At 34.8% G+C, this 21,292-nt stretch overlaps 2 protein-coding genes across 3 annotated transcripts; one reads left to right on the top strand and one right to left on the bottom strand.

The window, feature by feature from the left end:
* Positions 148-8,856, top strand: LOC107623530. Of its 2 annotated transcripts, none has more exons than XM_016325848.2 (8): positions 148-536; positions 652-839; positions 4,749-4,831; positions 5,661-6,064; positions 6,221-6,335; positions 7,455-7,673; positions 7,769-7,893; positions 8,088-8,856. In XM_016325848.2, the coding sequence occupies exons 2-8, from the start codon at positions 807-809 to the stop codon at positions 8,501-8,503; spliced, it is 1,395 nt and encodes a 464-aa protein (XP_016181334.1). In that variant the 5' UTR covers positions 148-536; positions 652-806; the 3' UTR covers positions 8,504-8,856. The 2 variants fall into 2 exon arrangements, with proteins under 2 accessions (XP_016181334.1, XP_016181333.1); XM_016325847.2 differs by lacking the exon at positions 148-536 and adding an exon at positions 4,552-4,660 and having other exon boundaries at positions 668-839.
* LOC107621494 (mitoferrin) lies at positions 10,153-13,534 on the bottom strand. The gene is made up of 8 exons (XM_021114674.1): positions 13,356-13,534; positions 12,506-12,621; positions 12,306-12,363; positions 11,814-11,978; positions 11,422-11,438; positions 11,101-11,221; positions 10,914-10,986; positions 10,153-10,663 (listed from the first exon to the last, which is right to left on the bottom strand). Exons 1-8 carry the CDS (start codon positions 13,435-13,437, stop codon positions 10,432-10,434), a joined length of 864 nt encoding a protein of 287 aa, XP_020970333.1. The 5' UTR covers positions 13,438-13,534; the 3' UTR covers positions 10,153-10,431.

Genomic DNA, 21,292 nt, shown 5'->3' with positions numbered 1-21,292 from the left:
ATTATGATTCTTTTAATTTTAAAACTAATTTACCAAATACAATTATAATACTTATTAAAAATGATTTTTAACTTTATTTTACCAAAACACAGCTAGATTTTAAAAACAAAAAATTTGCCGTACCAAGCCTTAGTGAAGTCAAGTCAAGTCAGTTGAAGGGGCAGCTCCAAATCGCTGCGCTTCCTTTCGCCCTCTATTCATGAAACATGAAGCATAAATAAAGAAATAAATAATATTTGGATATAATCATTTGAAGAGTGTGACCTTTTCTCTCTGTATCTCTCTCCCCTGACTGTGTATCCGTCTGTTCGTATAACCCCCTCCCCTCCAATGTGCAATGTCTCTCACAATTCAGTGAATTCACAAACCAAACCTAAAACCCTATCAGAGACAAGAGCAGCCCCCACCACCAGCTGCCACTCGCCCTCTTCTCCTTGCCGTGGAATCTCTGTTCGGACACATTGCCGTCGCTGGCTTCACCGTCGCTCATCTTGTCGGCTCTCCTCTTCGGTCTCCGGCCTCTGCTCACCTCTGCGGTAAGCACTCCTCGGCTCCTCCCTCACTAGCCATTTCTTGCTTGCTTCAGTGCTTCGTGAGTTTTATTTTCAAAAATTTTATTGATTTATTCTTCAATCTTGAATGTTTCTTCAGTGCTTCTTCTCTCGGTAGTTGTCGTCGTTGTTGACGCAACCAGCATCGGTCACCTCACCCGCGTCGCTACTTCACGGTTCGTCTACTTCGTATCTGTCGCGGGCTCGCAGCCCAAATCGCCTCTCTTCTCGCCTCTCCGTTCTCCACCGCGAGTGATGTCGCTGCTTGCTTCTTCGATGTCGTCGACGGTAAGCTCCTCGCGTCTAACCTTGTCGTTCTTCCCTGACTCCCTATATCGTCGGCGTGGGTTCTTCAATTACTCTTAAATTAATTTTAGGTTCATCTTTTTTTTTTTCAATTAATTTTAAAGATTCTGAGCTGAGTTTGTGTTCTGAGTTTGGAATTGGATTATTTATTTAATTTGTTGAATGTTGATGTGATTTTGAACTCAATTTAATTTGGATTCTCAGTTTGGAATTGGATTCAATTTAGTTTTTGTTGCTGATGTGTTTTCAGTTTAGTTTGGATTCGGAAGTCAGAACCATGTTGCTCTTTAATTGATTAGAATCCCAAAAACTAAATATGAGTATATGCTTTGGCTCTCTAATATTCAGCCGGTTTAGGAACTTGTAATTGAATTGAACTTTGTTTTTGTTACTATTAGATGATTCTTGTTTGAGGATCACTACTGTTTAGTTCTTTATGTGAAATGAAAATGATACTCTTATTAGAAGTCATTGATTACTTGATTATTAAAAGTTATTGTTGAACTTTTTTTTATTCTGGATTTTTGTTGCTGATGTGATGATACATTAGTATTATTGCTAATTATTTGATTTGAACTTAGAAATTAATTAGAAATTTTTTATCTTGTAAATTTTAATGATAAATTATAGACATTGTGAAACTTTGAAATTAATTTTAAAATTATTGAGTTTGAATATCTGAAATTAAATATTGAATTTTTTAATAATTTTATTGTATATTTAATTAAATCGGTTCAACTATGGTTTGATTCTGGTTGGACCATTGAACTATTGAACCAGTCAATTGACCAGTTCAATGACCGGTTCGGTTCCAATGACCAGCTCACAAAATCATTCTTACATTTCAAGCTTCATCACATTACTTCTTTATTCCTTAATTAATGTTGATACCCGAGTTAGTTATATGTAAAATTAGTTTAGCCAATTAGTCAGGTTAGTTATGCTCCAAGTTAGCTTTACTATATAAATAGCAATTTCCCACTCTTGCAGAGTGAGGTTCATCACTAAAGACTTGTGTGTCAAACTCTTTTCTCTAGTCTGAAATGCTTCTATCTTCTTCACCTTTCTCTCCCTCTCTTCGAATCTCTTCTCTCTTTTCTCTGAGCTCAAGTCACAAGCACCCTGAGTTTGAACATGGTGCGGTGAGGATCTTGTGGCTCCATTCTTGTTCCTTCATCTTCTCAGCCCCAATTCTTTCTTCTCTTTTCTTGAAATCACACCACAGAGTTTGATGAGAGCTTGATTTCTTTAATCAAAATTTCTTGCTTCAAGCTAGATTTTCCCCAATTTGGAGAATCAGTTCCGATCAATGAGATCAAGAAAATAAGACTTAAACAACAATGGCACACAATCAAGAGACTCCAATCATGGTGAATCCAGGGTCCAACAATGGAGACCCGAATTCAACTTTTTCAGTTTCTGATCTTCAGAACCTAGCTCGTTTGTTATCTCAGATATCCAACCTTTAATCGCATATGCCAAGGACTCAAGTAAGTTCCATCTCCCATCCATCAAGCCCTTATTTTTTGCATCCTGGAGAAAACCCTGGCATCTCCATCATTAATGTCGTGTTGACCACTCAAAATTACAACTCGTGGTCCAGAGCCATGACATTAGCTCTGAAAGGAAAGAACCAGCTCTGCTTCGTGGATGGTAGTCTCCCGAAGCCTCAAGAAAATGATCCCAATTTCATGGCTTGGGAGAAGTGCAATACTCATGTAGTGTCTTGGCCTAACTTCTTTGATCAGTGAAGAAATTCTTCATAGTGTGATATGGAACGATAATTCTTCTCGATGAATAATATGTTGTAGCAAGACACAGATCATGTTAATGAAGTCACTCCAACCATTGATGACTCTTGACCTAGCAAGAACGACAATTAAGCTCCCCTGACATTCTTGATTCAAAACAATTCTAGCTGCTCAATCCAGTTTTGACACCTCTCTTGAATTTCAGTATCTGGCTTCACAGATTCTGACTAGGCAACCTGTGCGACACACGTTGCTCTATCTCTGGACAGTGCTTCTTTCTTGGCCCTTCCCTCATCTCATGGAAGAGCAAGAAACAAGCCACAGTGGCCCGCTCCTCATCCGAGTCCGAATACAGGGCAATGGCCCTTGGTACCATCGAAGGACAATGGCTTCTCTATCTCGTCAAGGACCTCAACATCGATCATCCAAAGCCTTTAACGATGTACTGCAACAATCAATCTGCACTCCACATCGCCGCCAATCCCGTGTTTCATGAGCGAACAAAACATATAGAAGTGGATTGCCATATCACAAGCGAAAAGGTTCAAGCTGAAATACTCAAGCTATTGCTTATCTCTTCAGCTCACCAAACGGCCGATGTATTCACCAAAGCTTTGCCTTCTGGACCCTTCAAGCAAATGTATTCCAAGCTTGGATTAGTGAATTTTCACTATCCAGCTTGAGGGGGGATGTTGATACCCGAGTTAGTTATATGTAAAATTAGTTTAGCCAATTAGTCAAGTTAGTTATGCTCCAAGTTAGCTTTACTATATAAATAGCAATCTCCCACTCTTGCAGAGTGAGGTTCATCACTAAAGACTTGTGTGCCAAACACTTCTCTCTCTAGTCTGAATCTGCTTCTATCTTCTTCACCTTTATCTCCCTCTCTTCGAATCTCTTCTCTCTTTTCTGAGCTCGAGTCACAAGCTTCCCGAGTTTGAACAATTAATTTAAGTAATTAGTTTTGTTCTTACCTCTGTTGGCGAAAATGTGATGGCTGATGAGTCCCCACTAATTATTATTACTCTATTATTTTACTTTTTGTCGATGATGATAAATAGGGTTACACACTTCTCTGCTCTCTAGTTTTTCTTTCACTTTTTAGGGCATTGGATTATTCAATGCACAATTCGTTCGAAGACTATGAAGCTTAGCTCTTGTGGTGGTTAATGTCGAAAATATGTTTTCTGCCTCCAGCTTCACCAATTATCTAGTTAATTATTTAATTATTAAAATAAAAATGAGCAAGAAGTTGCTATTAAAAAAGCTTTTATTCTACTTAGCAGGGGTTCCTTGCAGTAGAAGTAGACTAAAGAGTTTTGATTCTGCTTTTGATAGGGTTTATAGTTATTCCATTGAGGGTTGATTATTGCCAATATTATGATTATTGCATCATAATATTTGCTCTTACTTTGAAGTTTGAACAATAATATTTTTCATGTACAACAATCTTTTTATGTTTATAGTTGAACTGGAGGTGAATATTAAATTATTAATTATGTCCACTTTGGAGTATTTGGTTGAAGCATAATTTGTGTACCTTAAATGACAGATTCTTAGACAAGCAAGTTTTATGCATAGGACTAGATGTTTGGCATCTATTAACATTTAACACGTTCATGATTTTTTTTTTTTAATTAAAAAGGGAATTCCCCTCTTTGACTTGTTGAGAAATTGGAAAGCTACACTTCAAAGATATCTTCTTTTTCTGTGTTTTTTCCCCTTAATTGTTTTTTACATTTTCTTGATTTGTTCTTCTCTGTTAGTTAATGATATTCTTTTCTTTAAAGTAAATTGGTTGCTGGAATTTACAAATTTTAGCATTAATAGCAGTCTGTTATAACTGAATTTTACCCTTTACAAAGTGATAGTCAATCTCATTGCCTTTGTCCATTATTAAAAGACTATGCTGAACCTATGCAAAATTGTTTGATTACCATCAGATAAGAACATCGCTGGATGTGATTTATGGTTGTTAAATAACAACTATTTGAACCATGAGTTGTTATGTGGCAATGCAAACTTTACAATACTCAGCTTTTGCCTTCTGCAGTTAAGTTCGCTTCTTAGTTTTCTAGGTTATAATATTAGCTGTTATTCATTCATTGTTGATATGTATGTATTCATTATACCCATGCAGATTCAACCTTGTGATATATGTGGTGATGTTGGTTTTTGGGAAGTAATTATCAATTGCACGAAATGTGTAGCTCGTGAACACTGGTATGAATCTCTCATCTTGTATTCTTTCATTACACATTTGAATTCTTCCCTCTCCCATAATTACTATCTGTCCTCTCCCTCACTTAAACTAATAACTCTACGTCACAATTACTTCAAATGTTTTACTTTAAATATAACTTCAAATGTTTTACTTTAAATATAACGGTTGGAATAGGTTTTTGACAAATTCAAACATAATAAAACACAGTATCATTGTAATAATTAATGTTCACACAACCTAAACAAAAGCAATTAGGAAATGCCGTACTGAAAGCAATTGAAACCTTTTGGAAGAAAAATAGAAAACATTGCAAACTCGGAAGAAGAATTAGGTATATTCATTTATTTAATTTAGTGATATTTTATATTTTATTAGTGTTTTAATTTAATCTTTTATGTTAAAAAGTTAAAATGTTCAATAAATATATTGATATTATTGTATTCGTGTAATCTGATAAAGAATTTGTAAGTTACAATTTTACTTTTTCAAACTAAATTCCAAACAATTATATGTTTCCATATCATCTTTGAGAAATTAGGTATTTTATAATTTTTATGTTCATAATTATTTATTTATTATTATATTAGTAACAAACTTAAAAATAATTATATTTATAATTTTTTAATATAAATACTATTATATAATTTTTAATTATTTTTGTTAAATTTTTTGGCCCTTCCAAAAAATTTTTTGAAGCTCTGCCACTGCCTATGCATGTGTCTGGAATGTGGAATTTATAACCCACAAACTAACCGGCAAGTGCACCAAGTCGTACCAAGTAATACCTCAGATGAGGGAGTATATAATTATTTCTATTTCCCATTTCAGTTATTGCATGAAAACTATACTCAGCAGCATTCCTGAACAGTGGACCTGTGATTCTTGCCAACCCAAAAGGGAGACACCTTCACGATGTAAAGGGAATCGCAATCTGGAATGGCAAGCTCCTAAAAGGAAAAGACCAACAGGGAAGGTGAAGTTCCTTCCAACAGATGAAGCCATGAAGCTTTCTTCTGGAAGTCCTCCCTCTAAACTTATTCCAGCAAAATCTAATTTGTTGGTGACTCGGAAGACTTCTGTTAAATCAAAAAATTTAATTTCAAAGAGTCCATCCCTGCCACCAAAATCAAATCATAGCAATTCTCCTATTGCACTTGAGAAGCCTCCAAGAAATGATGGAGTATCCAAGAAGCCAGTGACTTATCAACATGCTTCTCACTTAATATCAAAAGGTGAGAGTCTCTCTGTCTTTGGATGCAATCATTATTCCTTTGCACTCTTGATATTTCTCTTGTTGCATATTTAGACATTTAATTTTGGATGTGCTAGTTACTTGTAGATTGTCGTGTTTGAACATTATATTTCTTTTTGGTTTATCGTGTCTTTAGGTGGTACCCTTTCTGCTGTAACTGAACATCACAATATTGAAAAGAATGATGACCAGAGCATTCGGCAAAATATGAATCTTTTCAAATTTTTACCCTCTTCAATTGCTGCCTGGAGGTGCGTATTCATTCCCTTGTTTTTTATAACCATTTTCCTCTTATTATCCTTGGTGAATGCTTAGCTAATTCCAATATGTAGTGAGGAGGAACCTATCAGGCTGCCTTTTTTTTTTCTAAAGCAAAAAGAAGAAATATTGTTAGCAAGAAGAGAAGGCTAATATATACAGCTTTGAGGACAAGAAGTCGTCAATACTTAGGGATAGATAAAAACATCAAAAAAGCTAAGTTTTTGGTCCCTCTTCATATGTGAGAGAGACAGATTTCCTTTGCACTTTATGCATCTAAATAAAATTAGGATTTGTACAGAGTTTAATATGAACTTTTCATTCTACGTGGACAGATGCTTTTCAATGTTTGCTTTAATAAAAAGCTGTAGGATCCTAGAACTAGAAATGAAAAGTAAACACGTGGATCCTAAGAGATTGTGTCAAGTAAAAAAGGCATACGATCTCTTCTCATAAGTCATATCTAAGTGAAACAACTCTTAAGAGACAATTAAAAGATTGCCATGCATAAGCTAAGAAGATAACCCTATCCCAAATTCTATGTAAAGATGAATTCTCTTGAAAATTTTATCATTCCTTTTTCAGTCATAGACACCATAGTATAGCAAAAGTTGTGCTATATCACAACGCTTACCAACCTCAGCTTGCTTGTTCTTTGTTGAATTGGAGTCTCTATGGCAAAGAACAGCTTCTATTAACCATATGCATGTAGTTGTAATAGACCTGTGACGACGATAATGATGCCACAGTGGCGTTGTGAACAACGACGATGAGACTTTGATGGTGCTTGTGACAGTAAAAATAAAGAGAAGATAGGAGATGAATTTTCAGATTTAAAAGAAAATAAAATAAAAAATTTTGAACAAATATATAATTGTATCATTATTTTTTTTTTTTTTTTTTTAATTTATTTCTAAACTACACAATTTTAATTCTTGTTCTCACTGATCAATTTTTAAATTTGTTGAATAATATCTGACAACACAAAATTACGGTATCTGGCTGTTAATCTTTAAAGAATTTTTAGCAACTGTACACCTACTGATGTTTTATCATTTAGTTCAGTGAGTAGCTCTATGAATTGGAAATTTAACATGGCAACCATTTTTTAGGGGTAGTTTTGTTGCATCTGGCAATCACTATGACGGGTTTGAGGCACATCCTCCATCTACCGTTAATAGGAAGGCATATAAATTTTCAAAGAGAATGCCTGGAACCCTTCAATTAGAGTCACTGCCTAGGTTGGATGTCTTCACTGATGTTTTCCAGAACAATTGCCCTGATCTTCAAGATATTGCATTGTACTTCTTTCCATCAAATGAAAATGAGAGGTTAGCAAAAGTTCCTATTTCGATCCTCTCATGTTATACTGGACCATTGTCTGTTATTTAAGCCATTTATATTGCATGTTCTAAATTGAGTATAGGTACAGAAAGGACTTCATTAGCATGATTGAGTTTATGAATGCTAAAGAATCAATGTTGAGAAGTTCTATTCAAGGAGTGGAGTTGTTGGTGTTCACCTCAAATCTCCTTAATACGCACTCAAGGGGTAAGTTACTTGTTCCATGCATTAGCTGTACCACAGTCTTAGATCCCTGACCCACACCCCCATTTGATCCAAACATGCTTAGAATCTTACATATGTTTTGGAAGTATGTGCTTTGTTGGATTTTTTTGTTCTATTGCAATCATGACTCAATCAGTTTTTGCTCTCACCTTTTGCATTGTCTCTTGCAATCACAGGTACCATTGCAACAGCAGCAGTACATGTAGGATGCTTCCTGTGGGGAGTCTTTCGCCGGAGTAAAATTGGTAAAGCTACTGAAACACTATCTAACATGGACCCTCTTGATATGGATGTGGACATGATTGGAGGAAAGGACATAGCTGAGAAAATCGATCGTGTGGTAAAAGTTGATAGGCCTCTGGTTAGAATTTCTCTTAGCTCTTCCAAGAAGGAAGAAATGAAGGCCATTGCATCAAGCAACATATTTCTTCAGGGTAGACCACCTTCATGTACAAAGCCTAGGATGAAAACCAAAAAGCTCTCGTCAATTCCATTGCCACAGAATTCCATCAAGAAAGAACCTTATCCTCTGAATGACCCGGTTGAACCACCGCCAGGCTTTGAAGCTGGAAAAGTTACATGTAAATCTTAGGCTGGGGGAGGAAGATCAAAATCTAAGGGTACATGATATGTGGGAGTTTCAGGGCAGGGTAATGTGAAACCCTCAAGATCTAACAAACTTTGAGGACTTGTGAATACTGAATAGAATAGGTATAACCAGGTATTAGTAACTTTCTAGAGAAAGGTATTTTACATTGTTTGTATAGCTTATCAACTATGGTTTTCGGAACTTAGGCAAATTGCAGGCGTTGTAGCTTGCTAGAATGGTAGTATAGTTTCTAAACTGGAAAATCAAATTGAAGACTCTGGTGGGCATCGTTGCTCCTGGCTTATGAGTGATTGAGTGAAGATATTAATAGAATGTGCACATGCTTATTTTCTCTACTTCCAGTGGTGAGATATTCTTCTTTTTTCTTTCTTTCGTGTTTTTGGGTCCGCAATCTTTTTTATCTGTCGAATATTCGACAGTTTCGTTCGGTGGTGAACGACGTCAGCTAAACTGACTGATAAGCTAATTGTGTTTCGATTGTTCATCGAGTCTTTATTTTTCTTGAAAAAAAAAATCAGTTTTTAATTAGTTTTCTAATATTAATGTTTGAAGAGTAGTTTTTGTGTTTTACCGTATTAGAAGTATAGCAAAATAGTTGACTAGTAGAATTATATTTGCACTCTCAGTGACTCCGTATTTAAATGTTGAAAAAGGTTACTATAACATAAAAAAATATTTAATCATGTTACACTTTAAATTAAACTTTATTCTGCAATTATCTCAAGCTGTTTTACTCCTAAACAGTAGATGCGAAGGAAACTCATTTTCTACAATTTTCTATATTTATACTCTTATATAATGAAAATATGGTTTGTAATCTCTTATAGATATATCTCTACCTTTGATATTTTAAAGTTACAAAAAATATGTAGGTACTTTTTATTAACGAAGTGGTCGATTTTTTGTATAATAAAATTTATCGATAATAGAATCTGTGTCAAATAAAAGACAATTAGCAAGAAATACATCTTTCATTTTGTTTGAGTTATTCTTCACAATATTCATAGCTGAAAAATATCTCTCAATTGTAATAGTTGAAACAGAGAAAATTAATACCAAATGAATCGAGGATGTTCACAAGAAGAAAAAAAAATTCACTTTATGAGATTTAAAAAATTTTATTTAATTAAAAAATATTAATAATAATATTTTTTTAGATTTTTTTAATATTGTTACTTACTTTTTTAGATATTAAAAATCATTAATATTTAGATTAGGCTAGACTTTTATTTTATATTAGACTAAATACTAAATAAATTTCTAAAAAAATTAAATCATACTTAATAACTTATTACTATTAATCTTTTTTTAAAAAAGTTGGAGGGCCGAGACCTCCACTCGCCTCCTATGTCCGTCCCTGAAATCAGTACTTCAGATGTTAAAAAGAACTCCAGACAGGAAAATAATTTAACAATCTTTGGAAAAGTATGGGACACACACAAGAGAACCATAGTAGCTTAGATTAAGGATTGTCTCTTTATTGCTAAATCTTTAAGTAGTGTTTCTCTTTTTACATATAGAGATATGGAATCGGTCAGGCTATGGTAAACTAACATCTGTATTAGATTAAAATATTTGGATCGAGGACCGTTGTAAATTTCTGTCCAGTGTCTACTGTCTAGCAAATCCAGTGGAACAAACACTAAAATGGTTGTCAATTTCCTCTTTTAATTGAGATCCATGCATTTCCAAGAGAAACTTCGGAAGATGCGAGTCCCTCACCCCACCCTAGTTTTATTGAATAAAGCCAAACCAACAAAGCCAAAATTTTGATGTATAAGCTAAATTTTGCATGTTCAAAAAAATGGGGGGTCTAAAATATGAGAATGTCTAAGAATTCAGATGTACAGCCTCCCATCTTCGGTAAAAATTTTGATGGGAAGTAAATGTAGTTCCAACCACAAGTTGATCTAAGAAACCTCTTGCATTGGTTTCTTCTTGTCGACTGATAGTCTTGCAACTTCTTGCACCTTCTTGTCAGTGGCTCCTTCATTATAATGGTCTCTGAGAAATTCCACAGCCATAAATGTAAGTGCAGAAGCCGGAATGTACCATGAAATCCTTGGGATGCTACCCCTGAACATCCCCTTCATGCCTTCCTTTTCCCATATATTGCAAATTGCATCCAACCAACCGTTATACCTAAAAGAACATAAGGTCAGATTAGAAACACGAAACGGTCACTAGCACAAAATAGGCCAATTTGTGAACTTGTTAAGAGAATAAACAAGTAAAATTACAAGTTGCTATTTTGTAGAAAGCCATTTCTATACTGGAAATACCAAAAGCATATGATATCCAAGCAAACAAATACAGAAGAATGCTAGTAGTATACTGGTGACAGGTTACACCATGTATCAAGTGTTGGTAGTTTATTAAATCGAATTGATACCTTAAAGTTGAACCCTGCACTTGCAATCTTGTTTTGATTACATCCAACGGGGTGGTGAGATATGCACTAAGACCTGTTTAATGATTGTGACCACAAATTAACAATGATTTCTAAACAGTTCACTGTGTTGTATATTAGATTAGAAAAACCGCAGGGATTAGGATTGAAGGTGCGGCATAAGACATACCACCAGCTAATCCTCCTAAAACAAGTCCCTCAAATGAGTTATTGACATGCCAATTTGAGTTGGATGTCAATCTTTGCTTCCCATATTCAGTAACATCTTTCAAACCTTCATAAAACATGACCTATAGAAGGAAGTAAAATTATAACATCAGAAGTTTGTAAAGTAAAAGAAAATGTTGATGGCTTTCCAGAATCAAGACCAAGGTGGTAGCAGATTGAAACATCTAAATTTAACTGCACTCATTGATTAACATAACAATGCAACATTTTTCTTTTTTATCTTGTGGGGAAACAAAAAACAACAGGTATCCATGTTATATACTGTCAATCTTTCAAAAGCTGCACACTACCACAAAGCAGAGACTAACTACAAAGCCATATCAATCCCATAGTGACAGACTGACAGTAATATTGCTTTGTAAAATTATCGACCATATCAGTTGCATGCTAAACAAGGAAGGTAAAAGCTACCAACACTGTTTTCCCTTTGCAGCCATATCAGTTATCCACAAATCCTTCAGAGAGTAATAGGATTTAAAAATTCCAAGAACTTCCCAAAAGAGAAACCAATTTTATATTTTAGATTCCAGCTAATTTTAGAATATCACTAAGATGAAGAATAAAAGCATATTCAGTCACATTGCATTTTTTCCTAAACATAACACTTAGTGAGTCAATATGAATAACTTCAGAAGGTACAAAAGTTTTAGATGCTCCAGATTAGCTTACCAACAGCTCCAGCAATGAAATGTGCCCAGTGGCCCTTAAGCCTAGGATGTGAATCCTCAATCCACTTTTTAGTGGACTCTATAACACCAAAATATGTTGCACCAGTTGCAAGAGACCCAATAACGCCAGGTGCTACACCCCTGTAAAAGCCTACACAATTTAAACCAATCATAAAAGGCACATATTTTCAAGTTGGACGCCGTGTAGAACATAATAATAACAACAAAGCTGATTTTGATGGCATGACAAAATTCTTGTGAATGATGGCTAAGTGTACAATATAAACAAACGTTAATTTTACACTCAGAAAAGAAAAATGGAAAAAGATTTTTGCCAACAGCTCTCTTAAAAATAATTGACTATAAGCTTTTATTTTTTAAAACAAAAGAAGCTTCCCTATCATTTAACAAAGGGAATTTCATATTTAAAATACTGTAAAAATTAATCCACAGCATGGAAATAATCAAAATAACATACCTCTTATTCCATCCTCATGCCAGACAAGTCGCACCATCTGCAATATGCTCTTCTGATTCTAATGTTTGCAGGAAAGCAAAGAAGTTTTAGATAGAAGTATATATGAACAGAAACTTCTATGGAACTTTCAAATGTTAGTATATGTTGTGCTTGTGAGCAAATAAAATACAGGATATTTTATCTATGGGTCACCAAAAAACCTGAACTCCAGGAAGAATAGCTTGGCTTTGTATTCGGGTTTTAATGGTATCAACTGGATGCATCATTCCTTCCCCAAAAGCCCCAGCAACAGCTCCCCACACAAACTCTCTCCATACTTGAACACCGATATATAAGAAAATAATTAAATAATAATTTCATAAAAGGAAAAACAAGTACAACTCTATTTGTTTTCTACTGACAACAAAGCTTTGTTTGAAGATGGATAAGAAAAGATAACGAGATCAACAAATAGAAAGTGTACAATGCAAAGAGAAATAATGCGTGTAGCCAAAAAGAGCCCAATTTTCTTATAGGGTTGTACACTTGTACTTCTCACAAGTAAAACCCTATGCTAATACCATGACTCGTTACCCAGAAATTCCTGAGTGTTAATCATGTATCAGATTAAGTACATATAGAGTGTATAAACCCCATATTCACCACATCATAACTTGATCCCAGTATGCAAATTTTTCTACTCATATAAATTCAACAACTAAGAAAAATCAAGAAGCTTCAAATATAAAGGATTTATCAGCTACCAAAAACATTCAAATGCAGCACTATCAACCTAGCTATCATCAACAAAAATAACAGAAAAATAAGTGAAAAAATAGCAAAAAACAAAAAAAAAACATGGGTTTTCATTCCTAATATATTACAACCATCCTAAAACTATAACTAGACGGTGGCATTATCCTAATAGCGGTGAACTTATAATGTTCCAAGTTCCAAGATTTCAAATAATGAGACTCGGTAAGTCGATCATGTTATTCCGTCGTTCAAGATCAAAGTGGTTACAAATTAAAATGAAACGGTTACGGAATATCGAGGATCAGAAGTGCTTACCGAAGAAGTGAGAACTGAGATCGTTCTTTGAAGGTTTTGCTTCGCGGGGATTGGAGCTCTGAACCGCCATAGAAGAGGTCATTCCCTCTATTTTCCTCGCTTATTAGGGCTTTCAAAGGGTTTTGGCAACACTGAAAAAGGAAACTACCTTCCACAACGAAAAAAAAATCATTCAAATAAATGAATAAATAAATAAGATTGATAATAATTAAACTCTTTTATTTATTTCATTAATTTTCTTTTATTTCATAACAACGCAACCTCTATCCTTTTTGAATTTAATGCTTCACGAAAATGGACTGACTTTTTTCAACGTAAAACCTAATTGCTAATTATTCGTGTCCATAATTTAGCCGGCCCAAAATGAATAAAACCTAATTTATAGATATTATTTTGATCTATCTCTATTCAATTTTATAGAGGTCAGTGACATGAGTTTGGTTTCACTTATTTAAATAAGACTGACTCCTAAAATATCTTCTATGTATTTAAAAGGAAGACTTTCCCAACAAAAAAAAACTAAAAAGTGGTTACCTATTTTACTATAACTATACTGACACCTCAGGTATATTAAGAACACAATCTACAAAAAAAATTTACTTAAAACCCTTGCTAATTTATATATAGAACATAGTTGTAAAAATCGGATCGGACCGGCCAGTTCGACCGAAAAACCGGTGAACCGAACCTTATACCGGTCCGGTTTAATATTCTAATCGCTTAAAGAAATGAACCGGTCAAAACCGGTACAAACCGATCAAACCGACACGGTTCAGAATCGAACCGGTCCGGTCAACAAGTGGTCAATGGTCAACCTGCGTGCCGAAGACCAAGTTAACAACCACTAGACTAACCCATTTCCTTGGCGTTTTAAATGCTTTTTAAAATATATATATCAATTCTTTCTAACTAATACATATATATATATATATATATACATGGAAATACTTAACTCATTTTTTAATTGAAGTATAAATTAATTAATTTTAAAATAAAAATGATAATGAATAAAAAAATAAAATTATTATTTTTAAAAAATTTAATTTTAATGTATTAATAATATAAAATATTTTATATAATCTTTTAATTATAATTTTTTTAAATGTTCATTCATAAAATTAATTTTAAATTAAATACTTTAAAAATAATATAATGTCATCTTTTATTTTTAATTTATTATTTTTTTAGCATTTCCTATGCCAACCGTATAATGCACATAATATTTTACAAAAGAATTACTAACACTCTATGTAAATGACAATTTCCAAAAACTTAAATTATTATTTAATGTTAATATTTTTTACATGGTTTAATTCAATTTCCTTGTGTCAAGGATAATGATGTAAGTAAGTAATAAGTTTGTTAATGAAAAATAGTTAAAAAAGAATTTTATTATTCTGGTGTAACTTGATCACGAACCACATAAAAATTAAGCTAAAATTCAAAAAATACATAGTTTTCAGCACTCAATTTTGACACATTTAAAAAATTCTGATTTTTGTTCGATACATGCAAAAAATTGTTCAGTTGATAAGATATATTTCTACATTTATCATACAAGAGAGATGAACCACGATTTAAGATAAAGACTTTTTTTTGTCATTACACTCATTACCAACATAGGCTTACTCATTTGAAATAGAAACATCTGTAGAGGTTAAAAGATTTATATGACTTGCCCCAAAATTTGCATACCATACTGAGCGTTGTACATTTAAAAATCAAAATGTGGTTAATTGGTTAAAAAATTATAATCACATTTTGGTTAATTAATTTAATAAAATAATTTTAAATTAGTTTTTAAATTTTATAACCAGTTAATAACCAATTTTATCATATAAAACTAATTTAATTAATTAATTAAAATTAAATTTTTGGTTAATTAAAAATAAATTTGGTTTTTTAATTAATCAAACCATGTATAGCCCTACATAATGAGTCTGGCATTACTGAATTGGTTGAAAGGTAAGATCATGGTTGTTGGTGGAAGGATATAGAGGATGGTGGTGGGTTGGTTCGTTTCATTATTTCTTGGGACTCGAAGGCTCGAAGCACATTACCTTCTTGACGAAAAGCTATTGATAACTCACAAAATATTCAATTCAATATTTCCTTGTGTCAAGGGTAATGATGTAATTAAGTAATAAATTAGTTAGTGAAAAGTAGTTAGAAAATAAGGGTTAATGTTGAAATTCGTCCCTGAAAGATCACGCGATCTTCATTTTTGTCTCCAAATAATTTTTTTAATCAAATTAGTCTTTGAAAGATAAACTGTTAGTCAAATTAGTCCTTCCGTCAATTGGATGATGACGTGTCACGTTAAGTGCCATGTGGCATGATGACGTGACACGCCACGTGGCAGGTCAGTAACACGTGGCACGCAAGGGTGTGCCCACAAAAGGTCAAATTGAATGAAAGATAAGCCCCGTTTTCTTTGCTGCGCTTTTCAGACTTATCTGTCAACTTTTCCACTATCACCCCCAAAAAACCAAACTCTGCCTTACGTAAAGTTGCCAGAGGCTATCTACCGAACCAGAGATTTCCATTCAAGTATGGTTTAAGTGCCCTTAAAAGTCAGTCTGAACGGAAGTCTACGGAAGATTCCCCAGTAGAATGGTTAAACATGATTGGATCTCTAAGAAGATCTACGGCACTAAAAGCTGGTCTTTAAGAAACCAACCTGGTCTTTCCCTTGCTGGCTGGATGACTACTATGGACAAAGATGACGACTACTCCCAGTCTCTGGTCAATCCATGCTGATGCTAGAATGAAAGGGTTTGTTTTCAGCTCATAGCGGTTGGCCCTAGCTCAAAAGGAAGAGTGAATCCATAGGGATTCCAAACTCCATGATGAATTAAGTGTCCGCATCCACGATTGGGAGAGGGAGCAGCTTTAGTACTGTGGATCTAAGTAACTCAGTGAGTGCTTTCGAAGAAAGGGGAAAATGAAATACGAACAACCGCGTAGGTCGTAATAGATCGACTTTCATGCTAGTTCTTGCTCCAGCATGAAAGTTCCATTTCAGGGAAGGACGGACGACGTACCATGATACTTTCTGTTTTGTCGAGCCCTGCTTTGGTCTCTGGTTTGATGGTTTCACGTGCTAAAAATCCGGTACATTCCGTTTTGTTTCCCATCCTAGTCTTTCGCGACACTTCAGGTTTACTTCTTTTGTTAGGTCTCGACTTCTCCGCTATGATCTTCCCAGTAGTTCATATAGGAGCTATAGCCGTTTCATTCCTATTCGTTGTTATGATGTTCCATATTCAAATTGCGGAGATTCACGAAGAAGTATTGCGCTATTTACCAGTTAGTGGTATTATTGGACTGATCCTTTGGTGGGAAATGTTCTTCATTTTAGATAATGAAACCATTCCATTACTACCAACCCAAAGAAATACGACCTCTCTGAGATATACGGTTTATGCCGGAAAGGTACGAAGTTGGACTAATTTGGAAACATTGGGCAATTTACTTTACACCTACTATTTCGTCTGGTTTTTGGTTCCTAGTCTAATTTTATTAGTAGCCATGATTGGGGCTATAGTACTTACTATGCATAGGACGACTCAGGTAAAAAGACAGGATGTTTTCCGACGAAATGCTCTTGATTTTAGGAGGACTATAATGAGGAGGACGACAGATAACTCACGATCTACTAAAAGGAAAGTTTCCGGAGATATTGGTTCGAATCCAATTCGTGAGATAGGATGGGAAGGAAGAGAGTAAGCAAGTTTCCCGCCTCTTGGTTTCCAGTCTCAGTGCCTGTTCTAAAGCAAGTGCCAAAAACAAGTTCTAGTGAAAGCTCGAAAGAAAGCTATCTCTAAGCGATAGGACTTGTGTACCCCGAGAAACGTATTCCGCAGGACAGGAAAGACAAGTATGGTAGAGAAGCTGTTTTCCCCCTCTAAATGAAGAACCTGCGAATAGTACTTGAGGCTTACACTTCATCTCAACAGGTAAGGGCCCACGTGTGGAGAGTTTCTTTAACCAGTGGTATCCAGTATGACTTCTTTCAGGTTCTATCCAATCCAATATCACCTGAAAAAAAGTATAGTTCTAGTTTCGAGGTTAGGTTTGCCAGGCAGACAGGCGAAGTCAGCAGGGGGTTCCAACTCATAAATGAAATAGCTTGCAGTCAGGTCCTTCCCTAACCCTAACGAGGAGGAGAGGACAAGATAGCGTATTTTTAGTCGAACTGGAACATAATTCTAATTCCGTATCGTATCTCACAGTGAAGTTCCGGACTACACTACCATATTATCGGTGAATGAATTCCCGACTCCCGAGTGGTCAACTTAGAGGGCGCCCGCCTTTCCCGCATCTTCGAGACCTCAGCTCAGCAGACCTTCGAGCCCGTCTCCTACTTCTGAGTCCGATTCGGCTTCAGCAGCTAATGTAGATTTTGCCGATTCTGCTTTTTCTTCAACATCAACAGATTCGTCAGCTGAAACTAATTCCGCTTTAGCCTGAATGAGAAAAATAAGGGGGGGCCTTAAACAGGATAGGGCAGGATAGATAAAAGGCTTTCTCTTTAAGTTACGCTACCGATCCGATACTAGTATCGAATCCACCCTTTGCTGCCTTTCGAGCCCTGAAACCTACCCTATATCTCTGTCCTGGCACTTCATAGAAGAAGGAGCTTCCGCTGGATTTACTCTGTAAGCTGGAGCCACACCACGAGTGCTTGACTGGACGAAGTCTGCTAGAAGCTCATCCCAAGGAAGCTTCTTTGTCCACCCTTAGTCGAAGAGTTTGATGACCGGATGGATGGCGCCTTGGGGTAGCAATCCAAGTGATCCTTACAAGCAACTGCAGTCCCTGATAAGGCAGCTATGATGGTAGGAACCCGAGGAAAAAAGAGTATAGACCTTGGAGTTATCCGCAGTGCCACGGCTCTCGCATCTTTGGACACAGCAGAGAGGTTGTCTAGGGCGACATTAATATGACAGAATATCTATGATGACTCCATGTAAGCAAGACTATATAGTCAAAAAATCCACCATATTAGCCTAAAAGCCTATTAGACAGACATCTGACTTTCTTTGGAATTACGGTACTACCTTCCCTTTCCCTTCCAGGATGTCTCAATAATGGGGCCTACCCATAAGATAAAAGAAGATTGGGGCCGCACACAAGGCTTAAACCGGTCAGGTTGACCCTCATACCACATGGAACCTCTCTCACCAGTGATGTAGTAGAAGACCCGGACTTTCAAGACTCACTTCCAAACCAAAGTGGTATCCATCCTTTCTTAAATACTTACCGACCAGCCCCAGTGTCCACATTGGGCATTCATTGGAGGACGAACCGGGCAGGAATTAGGCAACCAAGCCCTACTATCAGTGATTTCATACATAGCAGAGGCCGGGATAAAGAGAAAGCCCTTCCTTCACACTAGAACATTATGTTCATTTAGGGCTAAGAGAGAGACTAACTGATAGGAGTCCTGTGACAAAGAGCTTTTTTTTAGAAAGACCTTAGGAATCCATGTGGGCGCTGCTGGATGCTCCCTGCTTTTAAGGTCCCCTCCCACGGATTGGCCTGCAGCTCCTTCTGTGGCACTAAGACTTGCAGCTTTCATTCTGTCTCCTTCGTGTCTATACTTTATCCATCTCCTTCATTAAGAGTTTGATTCTTCCTCTCTCTCTCTATTCTACAAATACTACCCCCCGACATTAAATAGAATGAATTCCGATACTGGAAAGCGGCCGTTCAAGGAGAAGGGAAGTTTTAGAGTGCCTTCTCGCTCCTCTCCTAAAGTCCGTTCCTTCCCTTCAAAGGCTAGCTTTCTTTCCCGACTAGTTTGATGAAGAACCTACTTCGGCTGAAACCAGAAAGGCCTTCAAACAATCCCGTACTTCTGGCTCTAGCCCGCTTCACTGCATGAAAGAAAGGGCTAGGTTAGACCTCTGGCATTTCTTCCCTTCTCAATAGGAGTTTATCAAATTATTGTTGATTATATATTTAAAAATTTAATATTTTAAATTTTACTAAATAATATAGTAATTATTTTAAATTTTAAATCTTTTAAATTTTTTAAAATTATAACTTTTATTATTATTTAATTTATATAGTAAAACTCAATAATTGAAAAACTGGTTTATGGAATCACTTTTTGAATCTTAATATTCTAATATAATTTTTTAAATATTTCATTTAAAACAAAAGGAATTTTATTTTAATACGAAGCATATCTATTTATATAATGTAGTAGTGCGGATTAGCCTGTGTTATGCATAGGTATAATATTTTCTATTTCATTTTATCTCATTGATTTGTGAAATTAAAAGAAAAATTATATAATCTATCTCAAACATATGAAACACACAAAAATTTATTATGATGTTTGCACGTATTACGCTTAAGAAGCAATTCGTTTATAATAATAATAATAATAATAATAATTAACCAACAAATTTTCAATATTTTGTAAAATTTGGAATTGAAGCAAAATTTGTAAATCTTCTTGAATTTTGACTCTAAGTATCACTACCATTACATCCTGTATATAAGTAATATCGTAATGGAAAAAAAAAAGTAATAAAAAAAAATAGTGGTATAACTTTGTTTAGGTTAACATACATAAATTTTGATTTTGAGCATATAACTTTGTTTAGGTTAATAAATACATACACTTCAATTTTGAGTATATATATATATATTCCAGCAAAATGTAGTAATGTAAGAAAAAGGTTTTAAAATAGAAAAGAATAAGAGAGATTTTGAGAAGAATTAAAGGAGAGAGATAATTTTATGAAGAAAAAATAAAAAAAATTATATAAGGACTAGTTCGACTAATTTTTAAAATTTGAGGGATGAAAATGACTTACGTCTGAACTTTCAAGAACTATTTTGACTAATAAAAATTTTTTTTATATGTCAAGTGACGTCACGTGTCACTGACCTGCCACGTGGCGTGCCACGTGTTACTGACCTGCCACGTGGCGTGTCACGTCATCATGTCACATGGCACTTAACATGACACGTCATCATCCAATTGACGGAAGGACTAATTTGACTAACAGTTTATCTTTCAAGGACTAATTTGATTAAAAAAATCATTCGGGGACAAAAATGAAGATCACGTAATCTTTCAGGGACGAATTTGAACATTAACCCTAGAAAATAATTCTGTTATTTTGGTGTAACTTGCGTGTGTGGTAAGGTCATCACTGCTCAACATACTAGTATATGTGTAAAATACTCAAAAAGATATCTTCTTTTTCTTTAGGTTGTACCTCAAGTATCTTTCTCTTTGAGGTTCTGTGTTCTTGGTTCTTAGTTAGTGTTCATTTTCTTCGTAAGAATTTCACGAACTAGTCTAAATTGTAACACTTTAATGACTGCTTTACATCAGATAATTTTGTAATGGGATAATACATCTAATTTGATAGAACAATTTTATAATAAAAAAGCTAAGTTTTTGCGTGTAGAGAATAAAGATTGATATTTAATCTTATTTTAAACAATTAACAAAAATAAAATAACATAGAAGATCAGCATTTTTATTAAATCTGACCGACACTTAACCAACTAAAAAAAAAATAATTTCACATTATTAAATATAATCTTACACTATTAAAAATATTAATAATAATTAATTAATACATACACATTACAAAATCTATTGACTTACTAGTACTTCTCATAATAAATTAATAACTATCCAACTATTCCTAACAAAGAATTTCATCCTCCTTACTATTTTTTCTCTCCACATGCCATGCACCTTAAGATTGGAGAAATAGATGTGCCAACTTTACTTACAATTTATATGGCTCAACATATATTGATACGAAGGAGGAGGAGACTCCAATTAGCTTGAAGTAGCACCGGTGAAGGTGAAGAAGTATTGAAGAACTATAGCAGTAATGTTATGGTAAAAATGATTCTGTAAGTTTAGAACTCTTAAATATAATTCTGTGTCTAGAAAC

This window comes from Arachis ipaensis, chromosome B10, assembly GCF_000816755.2.
Source record: "Arachis ipaensis cultivar K30076 chromosome B10, Araip1.1, whole genome shotgun sequence".
NCBI classification, from domain to species: domain Eukaryota; kingdom Viridiplantae; phylum Streptophyta; class Magnoliopsida; order Fabales; family Fabaceae; genus Arachis; species Arachis ipaensis.
The sequence above is the reverse complement of the archived record's forward strand: the minus strand, read 5'-3'. Positions and strand labels throughout refer to the sequence as shown.

Bases quoted from the DNA above. Each gene is read 5' to 3' on its own strand.
- LOC107621494 (XM_021114674.1), bottom strand. From the start codon at position 13,437: ATGACCTCTTCTATGGCGGTTCAGAGCTCCAATCCCCGCGAAGCAAAA. The intron at 11,979-12,305 runs GTATGTTATTTT...TAAATTGTGTAG, and splicing joins GCATGAGGATGGAATAAGAG to GCTTTTACAGGGGTGTAGCA. The intron at 10,664-10,913 runs GTATCAATTCGA...ATGTTCTTTTAG, and splicing joins GTGCAGGGTTCAACTTTAAG to GTATAACGGTTGGTTGGATG.
- LOC107623530 (XM_016325847.2), top strand. From the start codon at position 4,616: ATGTGGCAATGCAAACTTTACAATACTCAGCTTTTGCCTTCTGCA. The intron at 6,065-6,220 runs GTGAGAGTCTCT...TCGTGTCTTTAG, and splicing joins TTCTCACTTAATATCAAAAG to GTGGTACCCTTTCTGCTGTA. The intron at 6,336-7,454 runs GTGCGTATTCAT...ACCATTTTTTAG, and splicing joins TCTTCAATTGCTGCCTGGAG to GGGTAGTTTTGTTGCATCTG.